Below are 21,340 nucleotides of genomic sequence, written 5' to 3' on the forward strand. Positions count from 1 at the left end.
CCAAATGTTCACATTCTCATCAGGACCTCATTAAAAGCAACACTCCTCCATATGTTTTAATCAGCCTGTCCAATTACTATAACAAAGTCAACCCCCTGAGGTCCGTTGAAAAGCGGTGACATAAAAGAATAATACAAGCTGTCGTATATGACGTGACATGTGTTGAGGCTGAATGGAACAAAGATCACAGGTTCCTCAAGAATAACAAGCAAACAAAAAGATTCAAGATTCAATACAGAAATAACAAAACAGATGGAATATCCGAGGCACAAGTCATATAATCATTCATTTCTTCGTTTATATATATTTATATTATAGTTAAAAGATTAAGTTGGCTATCATGCATTTATAATTTAAATAAATCATAAATCAGTTGAATAAATTGCAATGCTAGACCAATAATGACCTTTAATTAATTTATTAGAGATTTGATGTTTGAACATTTTCATCTAGATTCGTTTTTATCAAACTAGTAGTGTCAGCAATGAATCCTTGGACTTGATGAATAGGTTTAATTTCACTTATATACACATACATGCATGCACACACACATCCACACACACACATATTTATTCATACACTTGCACACTACTTATGCAGAGAAAAGAAGGTAAAAAAAAATGTTCTGAACTCAGGATGAAAGGGACATAGAGTTGGTGTTTAAATGTTTTTTTAATTCAGTAGAGTTGTTATCACTGTTTCTACATCCTACATGATTAATAAAATGAATATACCCATACACAGCTAATATACACGAGTGTATGAAAACATGTTTGGGATTTTATAACCTATAAATTCACATTAAAACAACACAAAATATATACGTTTCTCTGTAAATGCATCAGAAATAATGAAACTTTCCATGTTAGATGAAACCAAAAAACCTTAAATTGAGCCACTCAAAGGTTACAAGTGGAAAGTTTCCTAATGAATTACTGAATGCATCAGTTGACATTAAGTACACCTAAAATGTCAATATCATAATCTGATCAGTTTGTTTTTATTGATGTTTGTATGACATAAATAATGTATCTGAATTTCAACCAGATTATGCAAAGTGCAAATATTGTATTCCTTAAATTAAATTGTTCCAGTGTTTTAAGGTGAGCAGCATGAGCTTCACACAACCACAGATGTGATTAAAAGTAAATAGAGTCACGTGTTGGGATCCCAGCATTGTAAGCTAGTTGTTGAGTAGTGAGCTTGCTGCTTCTCTCTGACGTGTGTTCTTGTCATTAACATCACTAATGCACCTTTATGTGTTCTGTGCTTGTGTTGACTGATGACTTTAATCCCACTTCCATCTATCTGGACCCACACAGGTTTATGAATGAGATACTAACTATTTACTATAAAGGTTCAGTGTGTAAGATTTAGGTGAAAGGGATTTTTGGCAGAAATTTAATATAAAATAATCCTACTGATGTTTTCACTGGTGTGTTTCATCTAAATTGTATGAATTGTTGTTTTCTGTACCATAGAATGGACCCTTTATATTTAAATACTTTATATTTACCTGGAGGGTGGTCCTCTCTGTGGAGGCTGCCATGTTTTTTACATTAGTCCAAACTGGACAAACTAAACCCTTTTGAGTTTTTGTAACAACTGAAGTTCAACACAGGTTCTCTTTCATGTTTGGAAGGAGAGGGTGAGGTGAGGAGTATTCAGCTGCAATATGCACCTTCACCTCTAGATATCACTGTGTAGTACTTTGTCTATTGCTTTAGTATTCGAGTACCTCGTATTTAAAACCAACCACACATGCATTGGTTCACTGTTTCACTGCTGTTATCGTTGTACTTACCTTTGTTCTTGTCTGTGCCATTTTCCACAGATGTGCTGTCTAAGGTCATCATCATGTATTCCGTGCACCTTTCCACACACTGTCCACCGCCACAAGTCCCACCACAGTGTCCCCTGCTGTTCCTGTTGCCAGCTGCTGTGTTTTGCATTTTGCTAGAGGTGTTTCTGTTATTCAGCATTCACTCTTTGATGTAAACGGGATGGAGACAATGACAGAATCACCTGTCAGTGTGAAAAGACGACAGTGGCAAAAAGGACATTCTCCAAAAACATTATAACCTTCACGGAGCTAGGATTTATTGTAGGGCTGTTGAATTAGACTGTATTAGTTTTAGATGTAGACCTATGTAATAAACTGACATATGACATAAAAGAGTAAAATGAAACTGTGGATTCTTTTGTGACTGCTTGTTAAATTTTAGCTATAGACAACTGAGGGACAGGCTACTACGTGACAAATACTGTCACCTAGACAGAGATCTCAGGAAAGTTCTAATAGGACCAGGAGGTGCAGTAAACAGGTTTTCACAGTATTGGTGTAGAGCTGAGAAACCTACATGCACCTTAGTAGGCAGGTTGATCAGTGTAACACTGGGTCTGGTTTGAAGAGCTGCTGCCACTGACGTACAGACATTAAAAGATAGCTCAAACCTGTATAGTGTGCTTTCTCTCATGCACACGTGTCCCCAATGGTTCTCCAGTTCCTCCCAAGAGACGCTTCAAACTCATTTATCTGGAAGAGCAGCGGAGATGCCACGTGCGCCACTGCTCACGAGTGCTGACTCAGCTCATGGAACACGTGCCTGTTGATAACATTAATGGGAGGCTTTGTATGAACACCACCTGTTCATTCAGTTTCAGGGAGCATTCAAAAGGACATAATGTGTCAACAGGTGCACCACTAAAGCAGAACTGATGAGTCTTTTACTCATTCCTTCAACGATCGCCTCTTTCAGACTGAACAACACTCGCTAACACCTGGTTTTGGTCTTTAGTTAAAAATGGTCAATTGTGTTTGTTCCCAGGTGGAATGATTCTGTAGAAGTCTCAAGTATTTATCAGCTGCAGGTTTGAATGGCCGTGATGTGGCAGTGATAGACACGTGACACACAGACACACTGAAGGTTGCACTATTTCAATTCTTTTCCATCTAAGCCACTAATTCAATAGATTCAGGCAACATTTCCACATCATTCAGTCAGTGTTCAGTTAGGACAGACTGAAATAAGAGACATGAAAAAGGAGCAGTGATGGCCAGGTAAAAATCCACTGGAAACACTCATTCAAAAAAGCTCCCAAGCATATACTGTATATAAACACCAACTAAAACCCCATACAAAGACACCCCCCACACACACACCACACAACTAATAGAGATAAAACGGTAGAAATCAAATGTGCACGCTTCATTTATAATAGTGTCGTGTCAAAATGTAGCAATGAGGAATATTATGAATCCAAAATGATTGTGTTCGTTAACTGAGATAATGTTGTGAGAGTGTGAGACCATAAACATTTGACTGTTGTGGGACAGAAAACATTTTACCAACATATTTCTATTGTGTGGCTGTGGATATGCTCATCACACCTGCTAAAAGTTCAACCTTAAAGCTAACATACGATGCTGCTTATGGATTGTAATTATTATAGAAATATGGACATTTGAAAGATTTGACATTATCTGACTCAGTCAAAAGAAATGTCATCATGGCTTTAAAGTCTCTGTGGCATGAGGCCGAAATTCTCCCTCCTGATGATGGACCACAGTTCTCTGGAGCACCAGTCAGGGGTTTTGCTTCCACATATTCAGTCCAAAGTTTCAGCAGAGCGATGGAGAGGCTGAGCAAGACTGACTGACTTTGAAAAGCTTTAAGACAGAGGACCCTAATTATACTCTAATACACATCAGAGGTTAATTTACTTTTTACTCCTCCTCATTCATTTTAAAGCTGTTTATTAGCTGTCATGTGCGTCTCATAGGGATTAACTGTAACAGACTTATCAAGCTTATTTCACTATATAATGACTGAATTGATTATTTCTTTACTATGATAACACAAGTAACTTTTTTTACTTTAGTTTGCCTATGATCATTTTCCTGACATGCAACTGCCAAAAGTCTAACCTTTACTCATATGGGAGAAGTACTTGAAATAAAACCACACCAGAAGAATAGCAATAATATAATGACAACTCCAGAATGACACTCAGTAAAGAGCAGACCTCCAAAAAGGGCAAACATTCCTTCACATATCTGTCAAGCTATCTCATAGAAAAATGAAAGGAAAGTGGAAGTCAGATCTACTAATCTAAAAATATCAAGTCAACCTAATTACTACATGTTTTAATTGTGATGGTCACTGGTAATGCTCAGGTCATCAAGACAATCTTACAGTTTCTGAATCAAATTCCCACAGAGTTTAGATTCCTGTGTCCCTCAGATGATTGGACAGGATCAGCGCTTTGCTTTGGATCCCACAGAGGCTCCCTGGAGATTACATGGGTGAGTCACACACTATTAGTATTTCACAACCAAAGAGCATCAAATGGTTTCCATCTGTGGATCAAACGGAAACCCAGCCCTCCAACAGGTGTAATTTAATGGAGAGAGAGATACGAGCCTCTGATCAATCCATTGCTATTCTCTCAGTCATGATGGAGCAGACAGTTAATTATAGTATCTGAGAGCCCAAACAGAGATCAGAAGCCGAAACCCAGATCTTTGAACTTGGGTCCTTTTTCAAAAAATAGCGTATTGCGAGCTGAATTGTTGCTAGAAACCCCACTGACAGATGCAGCTGACCACTTCCATGCCATACGATCCTCAAATATCGTACACTCACAATGTCCCACTATAGTCTTGGATTTAAATTGAACCTACATCTTTTGAAGATCCTGTCCTGGATCTAAAGTAAATGTCAAGTATAAATGCACTGCACACTACCAGCCCAGCACACAGCAACATCCAGACTTCAGTTAGCAACATAGTGAAGCTAAAAGAAGAGTGACTTACTCCCGTCAGGTGGATAGAACCATAACTCTGGATTAAGATTTCATTGCATATCTGATAGATGTCTAATTAGGCTTATTGTTGGCTGATACTATGATAACATCGTTCTGCTTCCCCCGAGTGGCCATAAAGATAAATCAGTCCTCCTTTAAAGAACCATCTGGTAGGCTACTTTCTATAATCATTTTTTGTTTAGTGAGTAGAAAGTCTGTCACTTCATACAAGAGGGTACGCAGCAGTACAAATGAATTCAGGGCTGAATACTGATGACACAAGCATCTTCTTTACCCTGTCAGCCATTACAGTTGCACAGGCTGTTTCAGCTCTGACCCTTCACCAACTCCAGCTGTTGGCTGTTTGAGCAAGAATGTTGGTCACACCCAGATGTTAAAGGCACAGTGTATGAAACAAATATACTGCATGAGAGCGTCACCTCATTCCCACAAAACATGAGCAGGAGTCTACTGTCACAATCCTGACTGACAGATCTATCAAAACACAGACTACGCAACACATCTCTACACTCTGATTCTAGCTATTTCTACTATGGTAAAGTCATTAATCTTTGTAATATACCTACATTTAAATATACTAATTTGGCTCTTCAAAACACAACATTGAGAAATCATCGATTGACTTTGACTGACTATTGAAATCCTTGGTGTAACTGAATGGGGGAAAAACTAGCCCATATAAAAAAATATGATCTACACTCTGCTTTACATTATGAGCCACCAGGTCAGATTTGGGGGTAACTGCTAAACAGTACATGACAGCATTGTGACATTTAACTAAAGCTGTGTTGTCTATTAACACATCCAGCAGTACAGAGCAACAGTTACTTCACTGAGCACACGTGTGAATTTACAGTCAAGGGACAGAGGTCTGTGGGCTTGTCACTACGAGTGACCGTGTGTGTGTGTGTGTGTGTGTGTGTGTGTGTGTTACAAGCATGTCATTGGACATTTGAGATATTTAAAGAAAAAATACTGGTGGACAGAATAAGTTCTTTAAAGGGGTGAATATGCTTCAGTCAGGGGTGGATTTCCCAGACATGGTTACATTTAATCACTCAATAGAATAAAACACATTTACATTTAAGCAGACTTCATATTGTTTCGCATCACAGTTGAATCTTGAATCCACCTTCTTGCAGCTGCATCTTCTAATGCACACGTGAGGCAGGAGGTCTCTCCACAATTAAAATGTTTGAAATAGCAAACAGGGGGAACTGTAAAAGGCATTACCTACACCCAGCCAGTCACCTCTGTTTCTCATAAGAGCGGGAGAAGCACTGGGTGGAAGCTGGAAATCGGCTCAGTCCGGACCAAGCTCCCTTCGAGTGAACGCCTTGTGAAAGGGTGCTCTCGTGAAGAAATGAGCAAAGTTAAGTTCCACTTTAAGTCACCGTATGTTTGCCACAGCGGAAGTAACTAAGTGACAACTGTTGTACCTTAAAAGGCCTCGAGGGTCCACCAATCACAAAACCTTAACATAAATCGCTGCAAATAAAAGTGGGAGTGTCTGGGAGCAGAGAGCTACATCCTGTGGAAAATCAACAACAAGCAATTAAAGAGCATTCGGCTCCCCCAAATTTCTGTAACATTTCCAACACTCTGAATGTCTTCCAGGAGAAGTGCAAAGCTGTCCTACTATTAAAATGATTTGGCGTGTTGCCACTCACTATGACAGCACACACTACCCTTTCTGACCTTGACTGCTGCTTTAGAAACAATTATAAACTCAGCTGTTTGTAGGAACTTTTTTCTTGCCTGACTCCAACCACCTTCTCTTTGATTCAAACAGAACCTCAGGAGCTGTTCACTGGAGCTTAAGCTGCCTGAAGTGTGGAAATGTGACATGAATGTCAATGACTTCACAAACCCCCCCTTCTGCTAAGAGTTTTGTTTATGAAGAACAAAAGAAGCAACATTTAATACAATGACACTGAAGGGTCTGAAAACAGGACGCTTCAGATGTGGTCCTCAGGTGCACTGCTGCAATAAATGATTCTGCTTTAATTACAATGAATGGAAAGAAATGATGTTGCTCCACATATCAACACATGCAACTGTCTCCATGAGTGGGAGGCAGAGACACCAGCACATAGCCTCTGGGTTTCCACATAAAAACCCACATACAGGGCCAACTATAAAACATGCTGCTACATTCTACAGTGCTTACATGAGGACACAGGAGAATCCAGCGTGCTGCTACTAGAAGGGAATTACTGGCCCTCATCCAAGACTATAGGCTGTGGAAAGAGACTGGCTTTGTTTGAGGGTGTAAGTCTGGATGAACCTCACCAGTGGGTAGATGCTGAAGGAAGGACGGCTGGTGTGAGTGGATTTCAGGTCATGGCGAAGTGTATCGCATACTTCACCCTCCTCACCTCCGCAGTTCATGCAGGTCTGCTGAGCAGGAGACAAGGCTGTCCGCAGGTGTGTGACCCCTCTCGGTGCCCGCGGCCGCTCCAGGTCTGCTACTACGGCCAGGTGACGGACCGGTGCGGCTGCTGCGCGCTGTGCGCCCCCGGTGAGGGTGCAGGGTGCGGGCAGCGGAGCGGAGGCGGCCTCTCCTGCGGTGACGGGTTGCGGTGCGACTCCGTGCCGGGGACGGGGACCGGCGGAGGGGCCCGCAGCTCCTGCGTGTGCGGCTCCTCCGGGCCTGTGTGCGGCAGCGACGGCAGGACGTACCCCAGCATCTGCCGCCTGAGAGCGGAGAGCAGGAGAGCCGAGTTCGATGAGACCCCTCCGGTCATATTGATCAGGAGGGGTCGGTGTGATTCAGGTGAGCTTTTATTCTTTTCTTTATTCCTTTAGTCCTAATATTGCACATCCCTGCACAGTCACTTACAAATAGCCATAATAACCAGATCAATGCAGGCGATTTTCTGTTTCTTTATGAAATTAAAAAGTAAATAACCCCTGCAGCAAAGACAATAACCAAGAATAGAGAAAACTAAATAGTGATTGGAGCATGTAAACAAGTCTGTATCCAGGCTTCAGTCTGCCTCTCTGGTCTCATGGTGGATGTTAGGGTCGTCCTTGAATCACCTTCCAGGTGAAGATGAGCAAAACGTAATATAGTAGTAGTGTTCTACCTTCACTGACTCAAAGTCAAGAAAATTGAGTCACTACTTTACAACACATGTATTTGTTAAAAGCTGCATAGTCCTCAGTGACTGGTTTAGGTTAGTGTCCACATCTGAATTTGGGGTTTGTGGAATTATCTGCACCACTGTTTGCAGCATCACCCCGGATTTATCTGAGATCATATCAGAAAACAATGTTTCCATAACAATGCACCATCAGGATACAAGGGGCTGCTGTGTGAGGCAGTGCAGTGGTGCTTTCCGATAATTGTCAGCTCACAGTGAGATGCAGGTGTATTAATACAGTCTTAGTATGCACAACACAGTTGAAGCTGATGGGAGTGTCATTACTTACCTAAACAAAACATGTACCTGATTAATTGGAAAAACTAATTCAGAGGATTTACGAAGACAGAGGGATTCATCACTCGGGAACCACTTATTGAATCCTAACAACAAAATCATTGAGATCAAAGCGGATGTCTGACCAAACGACCAACTGTCACATGTAGAAACAGGAGGACCCAGATTCAAACAATTGATGGAACAAAAAGACTAGCAGTCTTTTGTAGCTGATTAGCAGGCACTGAAATCGCAGAAATCAAAAGGCAGTAAAACAAAGGAAAAACTCAGGAGGAACATGGCAGAAACAAAGTGGACTACCAACTGGAGCCAAAATGAACAGATGGCCTGACAAAGACTGAGGGAAACAGAGACTATGGGTGTGTTCAGAAAGTCAAAATAAGCTATTTTCCTAACCACTAGCTCTTGATCCTGATAAGAATCATCTCAAGTTGTCTACACATCTGTAGTCTGATCTTTATCTATGAAGACATGTGTTCAGCGCTGCTGAAATACTTCATTTCACTCAGGAAGGTTCCTAAGATAAATTGACTATTTGAACACAGCCTCTATACACAAGGCAGGTAGCGATTACTGAATGTAGGTGAAACATGTCAGGACAGGTGCAGGAAATCTCAAACAGGACTAGAGCAGGAAGTAGAGACACATAGGGAAAGAAGTTTCAAAATAAAACAAGACGTAAAACAAAGACAAAGTCCAAACACAAGTAGATTCTGAGTCAATAAGTCAATAAAAGTGCAAAAAGTCCAAATGCAACCAACATAGCCATAGGGCCATGTTGCTAGCAGGGCTAAAGATGTCCAAAACAGTGGCAACATGGAGCTGCAGTTGTGAAAACATCTCTCTGCAGCACCACTGGTGGCCAAAAACATTTTTTCAACAAGAATATAAATACTATAACATTTGCTTTTACCATTATTTCAAAAATAATTAAAGGGTTACAATATGTGATCAACACACATTTGTAAAGCAGATGTTGAACATAGTGTGTGTGTGTGAGAGCTGCAAGTCATGTAAGTGGTTTTCATCTGATGGATGATCCACCCCTTACATGTTGGCATGGCCACAGAGTGGGACGGAGAGGACAGTGGAAGCTGCAGGTTATCGGGTTACATACTGCTGATTTGTTAGTAGAGCTGTCTGAAAGGCAAAGAAAAGCTGGTGTTTTGCCAAAGTAGCTCTTGGCAATGTAGACACTGTTATTTGAATTTAAGGCTGTTTCTGCAGAGTCCATTTGGGAAACTTTGTTAACACAAAATCAGAGGTGTTGACATATGGAGAGAACCTGCATGGCCCCAAATGTGCTCGTGTCCACTGCTGGTTTTTAAAAGAATCTTGTGGTGGCAGGGCAGAGGAGACAGATTGTGTCTATGGTGCGTACACATCTATAATCTGATTTTTTCTTATGAAGGCGTGTGCTTATGCTTACAGTTCCATGATCTCCATGACTACTTATATTACTTACATTTTTTTCTATGTTTGTCTGTAGCTTCCCATCACTGACATGTTAATCTCTTTTGTATCATACATTTTTAATTTTCACATCTTCTGTGCATTATGCTGTCACCATTGTTGTGTACAGCTACCATGGTTACAGGTGTACATGTCACGTAGAGACTCATGTAAACTTATCCAGTATATGAAGCAATTAGTCTTTCCAAACAGAACTGATCTAATCTAGCTAAGTTGTTCCTGCTAAAACTGGAGAATACTTGTTTTTAAATATGCATACGTGTTATGTCTGCCTCTGTTTGGTTGTGCATGCACTGTCACGATCAAAGGAGCAGGTGGACCCAAAAATGCAGAACAAAAAGGTTTTAACGAAAAGTGTCCTTTAATTTCAGGCAGGTCTCTTTACAGAGAACAAACAAAATCCAAATATCCAGTTATCTCAAAAGTGTTCACAGCAAAAACAAGGTAGACACTAGAAGACACTAGAAAACTCACTTGAGGGAATGAGGGAGGAGAAATGACGAAGGGGTGCTGAGACAACCACATAAGACGACAACGAACCAACAAAGACCAAGGCAAGCACAGAGACTATAAACACACTGAACTGATGACAAACTAGAGACAGGTGGCACAGGACAAACATGTGAAACTAATCAAGGCAGGAAGTCAAGGTAGAAAACACACAAGGAGCAGAAACTACAAAGTAAAACGGGAAACAGAGTGGAACACAGAATGCAACACAGAGCGTTTATGTAACTAATGTTGATTTATGGTTTAAGGTTTATGTTACTAACTAATGTCATTGTGGTTTATGTAACCCATTTGGCATTTTATAATAAAAAGGCTGTGTTGCCAGACACCATCAGTGCTGTGTTGCTTCCTTTTTCTCCGCGACAAAATCTGGGTTGTAACAGAGGGGGACACTGAGTTAAACAAATCTGAAATCAAGGAAAACACACCAGGAGCAAAACTACAACATTAAACTGAAAACTCAGAACACAAATCCAAAACATAAGGAAAACACAGTATAGATATAACAAACAAGGAGTCCATAATCAAAATGAAAACATGCTTCATAAAAGAGGCAAAAAGTCCACAGTGTTGACACATACTCAGAAATAAAACCTTCTGCATCTTCAAGTTGCAATATGCACATGAGCGAGGCTGCTACATGTGTAGTAAATGTTTTGAACATGCATAGAATGTGAGCAGTTATGCTTTCAACATATATGGTTGCCTTTATGTGTGGCCAAAAAGCAAGTGTATCTCCAACCCAACCCAGCATTACTTCAGCTTCTTGTGCTGTTCACTACAGAGCAGTGAGTCATTCAGAAGCTGGATTCACTCACTTGTTCATTGAAATGCTGTTCAGAGGAGATGGTGTATATCATCATAATATTATATTAAACCTGGATCTTCCTCACAGGAAGCAGCAGTTTATTATTTAAACCAGTTTCTTAGTACTAGAAGAGCAACAGGTTGATTTTGCTAATCAGGAGCTACAGTGTACTTTTCTGTAGATGTTTCATGGTTTTGCTTTTATCTTGATGAAAAATTACAAGTACCTTCCATTCTAAAACAGGTTGTTAATCAATGTTTTTTTTCGACAGACAGGTTTACAACAAAGCAAAAATGGAAAATCAAGCAGGTAAACCAAGCAGGCAGAAACATGTCGTGAGAGACGACCTGGTGGGGACCTCACGTCACTTCAGATTTTATTTATATCGCACATATATCACAGTGTGTGTGAGTAGAACTATGCTTTAAAGCCAACATGTGAAGACACTGAAGTAATTGACTTATCGATGTGATCTGCCTGTCGATGATCTCCTCTGCTCCATTTCAGGACCAAAGTAGAGAGCTCCGCAAGCAATAACTGGCGCTGTCCATGGTTCTGAAACAACAGCTGAGCAATAGTGAAGCATCTTGGCGAATAGTTTTGTTGACGATTGATCCCAGAGTAGACTATTACTGCAATTATCATACCTTATCATATCAACAACAATTACACTTCTACCCACCATGTTATTGCTAATATAAACATTGATTATTTAGTTATTTAAAAGCGGGTGGCACGGTGGTGCAGCACTGTTGTCTCACATCAAGAAGGTACCCAGTTTGGCCGGGGTCTTTCTGTGTGGACTTTTTCATGTCTCTGTGGCTTTTCTCCGGGTACTGTGTAACTGTGAGATTGACTGGTTGCTGGTCTCTGTATGTTAGCCCTGTGATATGCTGGTGACCTGTCCAGGATGTACCCTGCCTCTAAATCGCAATGCTCCATGTTAGCTGAGATTGGCTCCAGCTTCCACCACAACGCCCACAGGATAAGCAGCATAGATAGTCGATGGATGGATATTTTCGAGTGAATTAGTATAACAGAGGTAGTGTGTTTGTTAAGTGTACATTTTTGGTTCACAATATTGGTATATACTGTTTGCTCTCCTGCAGACTATTGATTTCAATGTTTTATAAATTCAACATTAATTATTAAAAGATATGAAAATGTACATGTTTACTATGATATAGCTTCTGATCCTCAGTAGAATTTTTTAGGGGTTGCAGCCCTGCAAGGAAGGGAAACAAAAATGTGTGTAACTTTTGTCAAATTTTCATAATTTTGTAAAAAATGTCACTGAACCATTGAAAGATCATTGGCATTAGTACGTGGCAGGACTAAAAACATATAAAAGACTGGATGATGTAAAAATGTGAATTAGAGTCTGAGCATCTGCCATTGACAGGAAAGACCAAATTGTTTTCGATATGTCTTGGTGTCTTTAACGTGCTGGTCAAAACAGAGTGTAGGATCAAATACAATGCCTACATTCTTCATACTCTGAGGAATCACACAGTTGTCAAAGGTTACTGTTAGGCTGGGCCAATGACCAGCATTTCAGGTTTATATGAATTTAGGGGCAGGATGCAGTTTTTCACAGCAGGTTAAGCAAAGCAGGCCACCTATTGGATCATTTGAGATTAGTTTTAGGGCAAGATACAGCCCAGTTAGATACAGAATGTTAACTGAAAAGCTGTACAGATGTTATGATAATTAAAAAATGTACAGTGTATGTCCCAAAATCAGAGATATTTTGAAATGTTTAGTCGCTAGAGGGTCGAGCAGATTGAGGTAAAGATGGCTATTTTTGATTAAGTTTGGCCGTAGTGTCAAAAAGAGATGTAGGATTTTGTTTATTGTTACTGATTAAGCTGGTTTTCAATGTTGTAGAAAACAGAGCAATCTTGCAATTCTCGAATTTCTTTCTTTCTAAAAGTTTTGGTCTATAGAGTCAAAAAGATTTAAGCAGTCTGAGTCCCCAACAAAATAACTTTTAGCCCATCGATATGGTTTTTATAAAAGAGCCTCACAAGAGTTAAAAGTAATATCCCTTTTGAAGGTTACATTGAAAACAGAATTGTATCTTGTTTAACAGCCTGGGCAACGTGGGCATTGGTGTACTCAGCTGGGGAAGCTTCATTTAATGGCAAGAAAACATAAAAGCCATGTCACAAAAAACAATCACCCCCCGAATATTCTGAAGAATCAAATCATTTGTCCGTAGGTAGCGAACAATAATTACTGAGACATTTCAGTGTGGAGAGAAAGTTACACACTGACACTGACAGTTCTTGATTTGTACTACTTGCATGTCTGTTATTTTAATCTTCCATCTAATGTCTTGTAACTTTAAAGGAATGCAACATCCAGGAAGTATGCGCTACAAGTTCAACTTCATCGCAGATGTAGTAGATAAGATTGTCCCCGCTGTGGTGCATCTGGAGCTTTTCCAAAGGTAAAACTAAGTGATGAAAGACTGAGATGAAAGCGCCACCTTTACGGCTTATGCTCCTGCAGTTACCATCATCCTTTGGCCTTTCTCATATCAGACTGCCATTTTCTAGCGAGGACGTCTCCGTGTCCAGTGCCTCTGGGTTTGTGGTGTCAGAGGATGGCTGGATCATCACCAATGCACACGTGCTCACCAACAAGCAGAGGATAAAAGTTCAGCTGAAAAGTGGTGTGCAGTACGACGCCACAGTCAAGGACATGGACCAGAAGATGGACATCGCACTTATCAAAATTGAACCAGATGTGAGTGCTCACTGTTTCCTCTCAGCCTCCCGAGGGCATATTGAAGTTCTGTCCTGTGTTTTTCTCTGGCCTGGCAGCCAACAGCTAACATCAAAGAGTATTAATCCCGCACACTAAGTCGGGTGCACATTCGCATCAAGGGTATTTGTCGTCCAAAATTAGACTCAGTTCTTTCACATGGGCAGTTTGTCATAATTCCTCTGGGTGGTAATTGGTCATGTCTTGTAAATTCAAATCTTAAGATTAGTATTAGGATAAGTATTTGCAAGTGCTGTTCTAAATAAAACATGTCCCTGTGCTGACATGGGGGTCTCTGCTCCCAACCACTATCATGTTTAGCATGAAGCACGATTAACATTTTCAGTACTGATCTGAATACAAGAAAATGTTCAGATGACGAGGAGTAAGAGGAGAGGAGTCCTTATTTAATTGTTGTAAAGGTGAAGAAATGTGTCTTTAAACAACCAAGAAGCAGTGACAGGCTGTGCAATGTCATATATCTCTGGATAAGTTCTAAATGATGCCCAAAAGGCTAATTCTGTCATGACAGAAAGCTCCATGCCCTGAGAGAATTGGCTATAAATTCAGTTGAACATTACAATCCACTCCAGAGATAAATGGCCTCAGCCTGTAATAAGAGGAGGCAGGCACAGACAAGCTAAGCATAGTTTAGATTGCTCTATACTCACCACAGCCCATGTTGAAACTACATCGTCTGGAAGCGTATAAAAGAAACACTCACACTCACACAACAAACACTCTCAGTGGAGATCCTGGTATGAGGAATGTATTTTAGATTATAGTAATCCACTGTTATTAGCAGTGACATTAGTTTGGCTTGATTGGGAATAATCAAGAGTGAGGCGGTTACTTAGTCATTTTGTCGACAACTACAAGTACAGGTTCTAACAAGTACAACCATTCACTAACACATTTGAGGCCTAATCGTGGTCATAGATCATTTTACTGATGGAATTACACCTTACACATCCCTAGAGTACATTAGGGGGATATATGAGATTTTCTGAATAAAGTGGAGATTTTCAAGGATCAAGTTTAAAATAAGAAATCAAAATGTAGAAATAACATAAGAAGGTTATATTATATACATTTAAACAGATGTTTTTTAAAGCAGCAGCTGGAGCTCCCCAGGAACTTAAGTTAACTTAGCTAAAGAACATATTAATGGCATCATAAAGTGATTAAAGCGCACTGGGCTTTAAATAAATGATAAGAAGGAGAATTAAGTGTCACATGCACTTGATTTGTTGTGATCGTAGGTTGAAGAGAGGTTTTATGGTGATATAAGATGAGTACTGACAAGAAATGTTCAATTATTATTTGAAAAAACACCAAACTTAGAGAGGAAGATGTCACCTAAAACCAAAACCAATTCTATTCTGCATGCTGTGTCAACATTTTGAGATTGTTGCAAAGTTTTAATCGAGGACCCAAATGCAAGACACTGCAGCTTGGTAAATGAAAGAGAACGTATTAGAAAAACAACATTTCTTTCTGAGCTCACTATATAGAGCTCTTTAAAGAACACTCTATATAGTAAAGTAAGGGTTAGTGAGTGAGTGGGTGATTTGGACACAGCCTGAGACTCTGCACTTTGGATGCATGATAACTGAACACGGGTCAACAGGACAAAGCTAGAAACACAATAGGAGTGATTAAAAGCCACCAAATTTAACACGAATCAAAATGTCAATTAACTAAAAAGGCCCTATGGTCCAAAAACAGTCTTTTAATAGTTCATTGGGTTGAGGACCCAGAGTCATGACAATTACATATAAAACTGAGCTCTGATTTATCAAAACCCCATTGAAATGAATCTATTGGAACTGTGAGTAAACTGTGAAGAGCAACAGAGCAACACCTTGCAACACCATACAGTTCCCTGGTCAGATAATGAAGAGTGTGCATGTGTTCCATTCATAATATTAACCTTCCCTGTGGGTCGTCACGTCTTTGTGCAGATGCCCCTGCCTGTGCTGCATCTCGGCCAGTCCTCAGACCTGCGTCCCGGCGAGTTTGTGGTGGCGGTGGGAAGCCCGTTCTCCCTGCAGAGCACCGTCACCACCGGCATTGTTAGCACTGCCCAGCGCACCGGCCTGGAGCTGGGCTTCAAGGACTCTGACATGGACTACATCCAAACTGACGCCATGATTAATGTCAGTGGGATACGAAAACGACTCATCTGTTTTTGGTGCATGCTTTTGTTCTACATTAACAGTGAGTAAGAACATGTTTCTGTTGCTGTGTTGATCCACAGTACGGCAACTCTGGTGGACCACTTGTCAACTTGGTAAGAAGATTTATAGTGCTGCATCATGTGTATAGGAATAATATCCTTACATTTGCATACTTGTTAAGCTTTCTGCTATGTGGGGGATTTTTCTTGTTTTATTTATGACAGTGAAGACTAAGGTCATGATTTTGTTTTATTCAATATACAAAATCTCCGGTCTACCCCCTCAGGTTCATGATTAAGCCTGTTTTAGAACAGGACCTGATTATAGGGGCCTTTGCTTTGTTGCTACAACATGAAATCATGCAGAAGATATATTTATTCATCTAGAAGGTCTTACTAAAGATAATCACCGTCACCATTGGTACATTTTATAAATTGTTGAATTTAATAGACAATGAGCTACATTATGTGAATTAAAAGGAAAGAAAATATCACTTCTGTTGTGTTTCTCTATGTAGCAAAGCTATGAAATCTCATCCCACAGCTGTCCTTCTATTCTGTTTGACAGGACGGAGATGTAATCGGCATAAACACCCTGAAAGTGACAGCAGGAATCTCTTTTGCCATCCCTGTGGACAAAATATGCCAGTTCCTCTCTGAATCTCACAACAGACGAGTCAACGGTGAGCAGGATTCTGCACTGCTGTTACAGATTAAGGAATTACTCCATGACCTCATTACATTGTTTTTCTGTCAGTCATTTATTAATTTTTATATTCTTTCGGTAATCAGGAAGCACAGCGCAAAAAAAGAAATACATCGGCGTCCGGATGCTGCAGCTCTCACCATCGTAAGTTAACATCACAACAACCAACGTACTAAATTCCAACATAGCACGTTTTAATTTTAAAAGCCACGCAGCTCTGTGAGGCTGCAGCATGGACGTGTCTGTAAAACTTGACACCAGACGCCCAGAGGGCTTCTACTTTTACACTTTTTGAAATAAAATTAAAAAACAATTAAGTTAGAGAAAATATATTGTGATTCGCGTAATGTAAAGTAGGTCAGAGCATTGCAGTACACAGTAAATCTTTCAGTTGGATGTCCATGTTGTGTATAATATGTTACATGCATTTCTGTGAATGAAAGTCACACAAAGTGTTTACACATCAATTTTTAAGTCTTGGCCATATTTTTTTTTGTTACTCCAATTAGAGTTTTCTCTGTTGGAAAAGGCTGGTTACGTTTGTGTCATACATGTTTACTTTTGTGTCCAGTTTGATCGAAGATCTCAAGGGGCGTGAAGAGGAATTTCCAGATGTGAGCTCGGGAGTTTATCTTTATGAGGTTATACCTGGAAGAGCTGCCTCCAGGTAAATGTCTGGTTATAAACTCCAATAATATGTAGTGTGCAACATTTCATTCAGCTCGCAGTTTTAAAAGAAGGACAAAAAATAGTAGCTTTTTAATTTTTATATAAATTAAATCCACGTGTCTTTGGTGGTTGTAGCGACACTATACTGGTTGTCAATGAGAGACCCGTCTACCTGATTATAGGAATATTTAAAGGTTCAGTATGTAGTGTTTAGTCACACCTAGTGGTGAAGTTGCATGTTGCAGCTGATACCCCTCACCAATATGAATATAAAGTATATAATATAAAGGGCCCATTCTAGGGTAAAGAAAATTACAATTTGTACAATTTAGATGAAACACACTAGTGAAAACATCACTAGGATTATTTGATATCCAGTTTCTGCCAATAGATCCCTTCACCTAAATCGTACACACTGAACCTTTAAAGCTGCACCAAGCAATTTTTTATAGGTCCCTGTGCACTGGTTTCTAACTGTCAGAATTTACAGTCACATGGAGGAGTTAGATATTTCTGAAAGTATCATCAGATGCAGAAATAGTAAACACACCTGAGTGCAGGATGAGTTATCAAACAGCTGAAACCATTTTACAAGAAGAGAAAATACTCAAATGTAAAATATGATATTGTTTTTTGATGTGTAATTGACAACTGACTAATCAACACAGGAACACAGCATGTTTAATTTAATGTTTACACATTTAGCTGACACAGAGCAGCATTAGCATTCATTTGGAGTTACGTTTCTGTGTTCGCTTGATGAACAGGACGAGCAGAGTTGCGATAATTCTCTCTGGGTTCATTACTACAAATGCTTTTACTTCACAAATTAGTCATTTAATCCATCCCTAATAAAAAACATATTGGGGCTTTAATATGATTTGTTTTTCACAATGGATTAGTCTATATTGTACATATACTGAGACTTTCCCAACCTATAGAAGAAATATTTAGGTATGAAAAATGAATGTGATCAAGTTTATGGATTTCTTTCATCTGCAGTTTCAGTTCTGAACACATCAGCATCATGAGTAGTCTTTGAAAGACACAGGTCACAGTGCTGGTACCTGTGAGGGATGTCCTGAACACCATCTCTGGGGTTTTGAAGCTTCAGTGAGAATTACATGCGAATCCAGTCTCTCTCCACTGTTGCTAATCAGAAACAACTTTGTCAACATAAAATGTACGTTTTTACCTTATGAAAATATTTCATATTTTGTTGTGTTCCCACTAGCGTGAGTTTCAAAGCAAGGCAACCACGGCGGCGAGTTGTTTTTATTGGAAAGTGTTACTGGAGCTAATCTGTATGATGCACAGTCTGAGCGTGTGGAGGCACTGGGTTTTATTAAATGCACCAGCGGTGCGGTGAACCTGCTTGCGGAGGCCTCTGGATGTTTTCCGAGGTGTAAAATAAGAGCATCCCTGCAAAGCTCTGACATCTCGGTGAAGAGCGGGAGAACGATGTGTCTGTTCGGACTCTCAATGTTCTTAATAGTCTCCTGTGACAGTGAAGCCTGAAGCTTTGAACAGCAAACAGCAGCAGTCTAACATACAACCAGTGCAGCAGAGTTTACCAGGACGTGCTGCTCCTTGTGCTCCTCAATATTGTCTGGTGCGATCTGATTGACTGACTCTACAGTCTTGCACACTTTGTTAATCAGTCTCCATAAGATCATCAGTAAGAATAATGGCCTCATGTATAAATGTCAAGCAGTGCAGTGCATTATGAAGCCGTGAGCCCACCGCCTGTTTACTCTGTGAGGAGGAAGAAGCCTGACACGGGAGCAGACTTGCCTAAAGGTCAATGATGTTTTCCTGAAGGTATGAGATCCACCCTGCTGGGTTGGGTCTGTTTTAGTAAGGCTTTACGTGACACTCAGGTATGGCGTTGTTTTCTCTGCAGCGCCGGCATGATCAACCACGACGTCATCATCGCCATCAACGGGCGGCCCGTTCACACCATGGAGGAAGTGAGCGAAGCCGTCCAGAGCGGCGCCGTGCTTTCAGTGTTGGTGAGAAGAAAGAATGGCGATGTTACGCTGACTGTCGTTCCCGGGGGGGCGGACTGAGACTACAGATCAAATGCGAAGAATGAATGTACTCCATCATACTGCAGTGTACTGGACTGAGTGGTTAAACAGCTGTGGGTGATGTGCACTGTATTTTCTGGTCTATTGTCTGCTTACAAGAGTGACGTAACTGGAGCTTAAAGAGGTTCAATGGTTCAAGGTGTAAACAGAGTGTGTCCACTTTCTGTTCAACGCATTGTATAAAACTCCAGGGCAGACACAAAGTAGTCCTCAATGAACTGGAGGTGAGTGGCTAAAATTGTTATTTATTCCTCCTTCTCGAAAAAAGACAAATTATATTTTTCTTTAAAAAAATATTTTCGTTGTTTTTTACATGGAGGTGTAATTTGCCCAATAACACACTAGCATTCTGCTAATGCAGGTTGAGGCTTCTTGAATGTCTGTGACAGGACAGCTTCCTCAGAGTCTAAGGCAAAGTGAAATTGTGAAGTTAAAAATGACCATCTACCAGAAGACACAGTTGTGATAGACTGTGTCAATCTTGTTATTGTAATGATTAGTGCTTGATTGATGGGTAAAACCAAAATGACTAATGCCATTAAGTGGTCACAAATACTTAAAAAAGGTATTTCACTATAATAGAAAAGGTGCACATCTAATCTTATGTTACTGCATCTATTGTTTGGGCCGCTCATATCAAAACATGAAGACATTTTTTTACCCCATAAACAGGGCTAAGGCTTCAAGCCAGTGTTGAGGTGGAAGTTCTCCCTATGTTAGAGATGTTCTGGTGTGAAGACATTTTGTCAATTACTCTTTATTAAAAGGCAAGGGCCATTTTCAGCCACCATTTTCCACAAGGTTGGGCAATCACAGATGGAGATATCATCAAACATAATGATACAAATTTCTCCTTCTGTGACACGGAGCAAGACAACACACCGCTTTCTGCCCGACAAAAGCAACTGAGCAACAACAGTAACACAACACCAGTGATCACAAACCACTGTATTTGACCGACCAGCCATATGTAAATGCCCACACTCTTTTTTACACGAGCGTTGGTCACAAAATAACATGCAGGGATGCTCTGTACTTCACAAGCCGGTGGTTAAACGGTTGTTTGACTCAAATCAATGCAGTTAGTTGAGGTTTTATTATCCAAGGTTTTTAGAGATCCATCTCTGCCTCCAGCCTAATGCAACATGTGAGATGAATGAGTTCCATGTGTGCTGCTCACACCACTGAAAAACCAGATTCCTGCACCAACTTGTACGTCCAGAGACAATGTGGACAATTAAGACTGTGAAGTAGCTAAGGAGTCACCAAGGAGTTAAAAAACACGACTCTTGCTGCATTCCCAGCATTCTGCAAGTTTTAGAGTGATCTTTTTATCCCCATAAAGTCCCTGCTCGATGGAGGAGGAAGGAGATCACATTAAAGACAACAGAAGGTCATATGACAGAGTCAGGTGGAGCAGAGGATGATCCCGGAGAGAGACATGCAATAAGAGAGTGAGAGTTTTTTCCCCATTAACTACTAAAACGTATTTGCCTTATCAAAATATAATGAAGATCTAAGGACCCCCACTTCAATCAGAAGATACTTTACAACAGTCAGCTGTTTGGAAGAGGCGGGAGAGTTAAAGAGAATTGAGAATGAATGAGACATAGAGAAAGTCTTCCTGAGTGAACTTTCCCTTAGCCATTGTGGTTATGACGATGTTATTGGTTATGACGATGTTATTAAGAGAATATTCATTTTGTCTGTGATAATTTGGATTCAATCCACTTCACTTAATAATCTCTGATGAAATGTTTGAATGACAGGGCTGGACCTCACATGAGCTCTGTTCATACCCAAGAAAAAAACCTTGATTGGTGAAAACTGATGTGGCTCTTCCACGAATTAAAGGTCCAGTGTGGA

The 21,340-nt window shown here is 40.2% G+C and overlaps 1 protein-coding gene across 2 annotated transcripts; it reads left to right on the forward strand.

The window, feature by feature from the left end:
- Positions 1-6,991: 6,991 nt before the first annotated feature.
- On the forward strand, positions 6,992-20,591 carry htra4 (HtrA serine peptidase 4). 2 transcript variants are annotated; one of them, XM_020093676.2, is made up of 9 exons: positions 6,992-7,603; positions 13,414-13,513; positions 13,608-13,812; positions 15,795-15,989; positions 16,091-16,123; positions 16,578-16,692; positions 16,802-16,859; positions 17,287-17,382; positions 19,288-20,591. In XM_020093676.2, the coding sequence occupies exons 1-9, from the start codon at positions 7,171-7,173 to the stop codon at positions 19,451-19,453; spliced, it is 1,401 nt and encodes a 466-aa protein (XP_019949235.2). In that variant the 5' UTR covers positions 6,992-7,170; the 3' UTR covers positions 19,454-20,591. The 2 variants fall into 2 exon arrangements, with proteins under 2 accessions (XP_019949235.2, XP_069380414.1); XM_069524313.1 differs by having other exon boundaries at positions 13,623-13,812.
- The last annotated feature ends 749 nt before the right edge of the window (positions 20,592-21,340 follow it).

The sequence above is a fragment of the Paralichthys olivaceus genome, chromosome 4 (assembly GCF_024713975.1).
Source record: "Paralichthys olivaceus isolate ysfri-2021 chromosome 4, ASM2471397v2, whole genome shotgun sequence".
NCBI lineage: Eukaryota > Metazoa > Chordata > Actinopteri > Pleuronectiformes > Paralichthyidae > Paralichthys > Paralichthys olivaceus.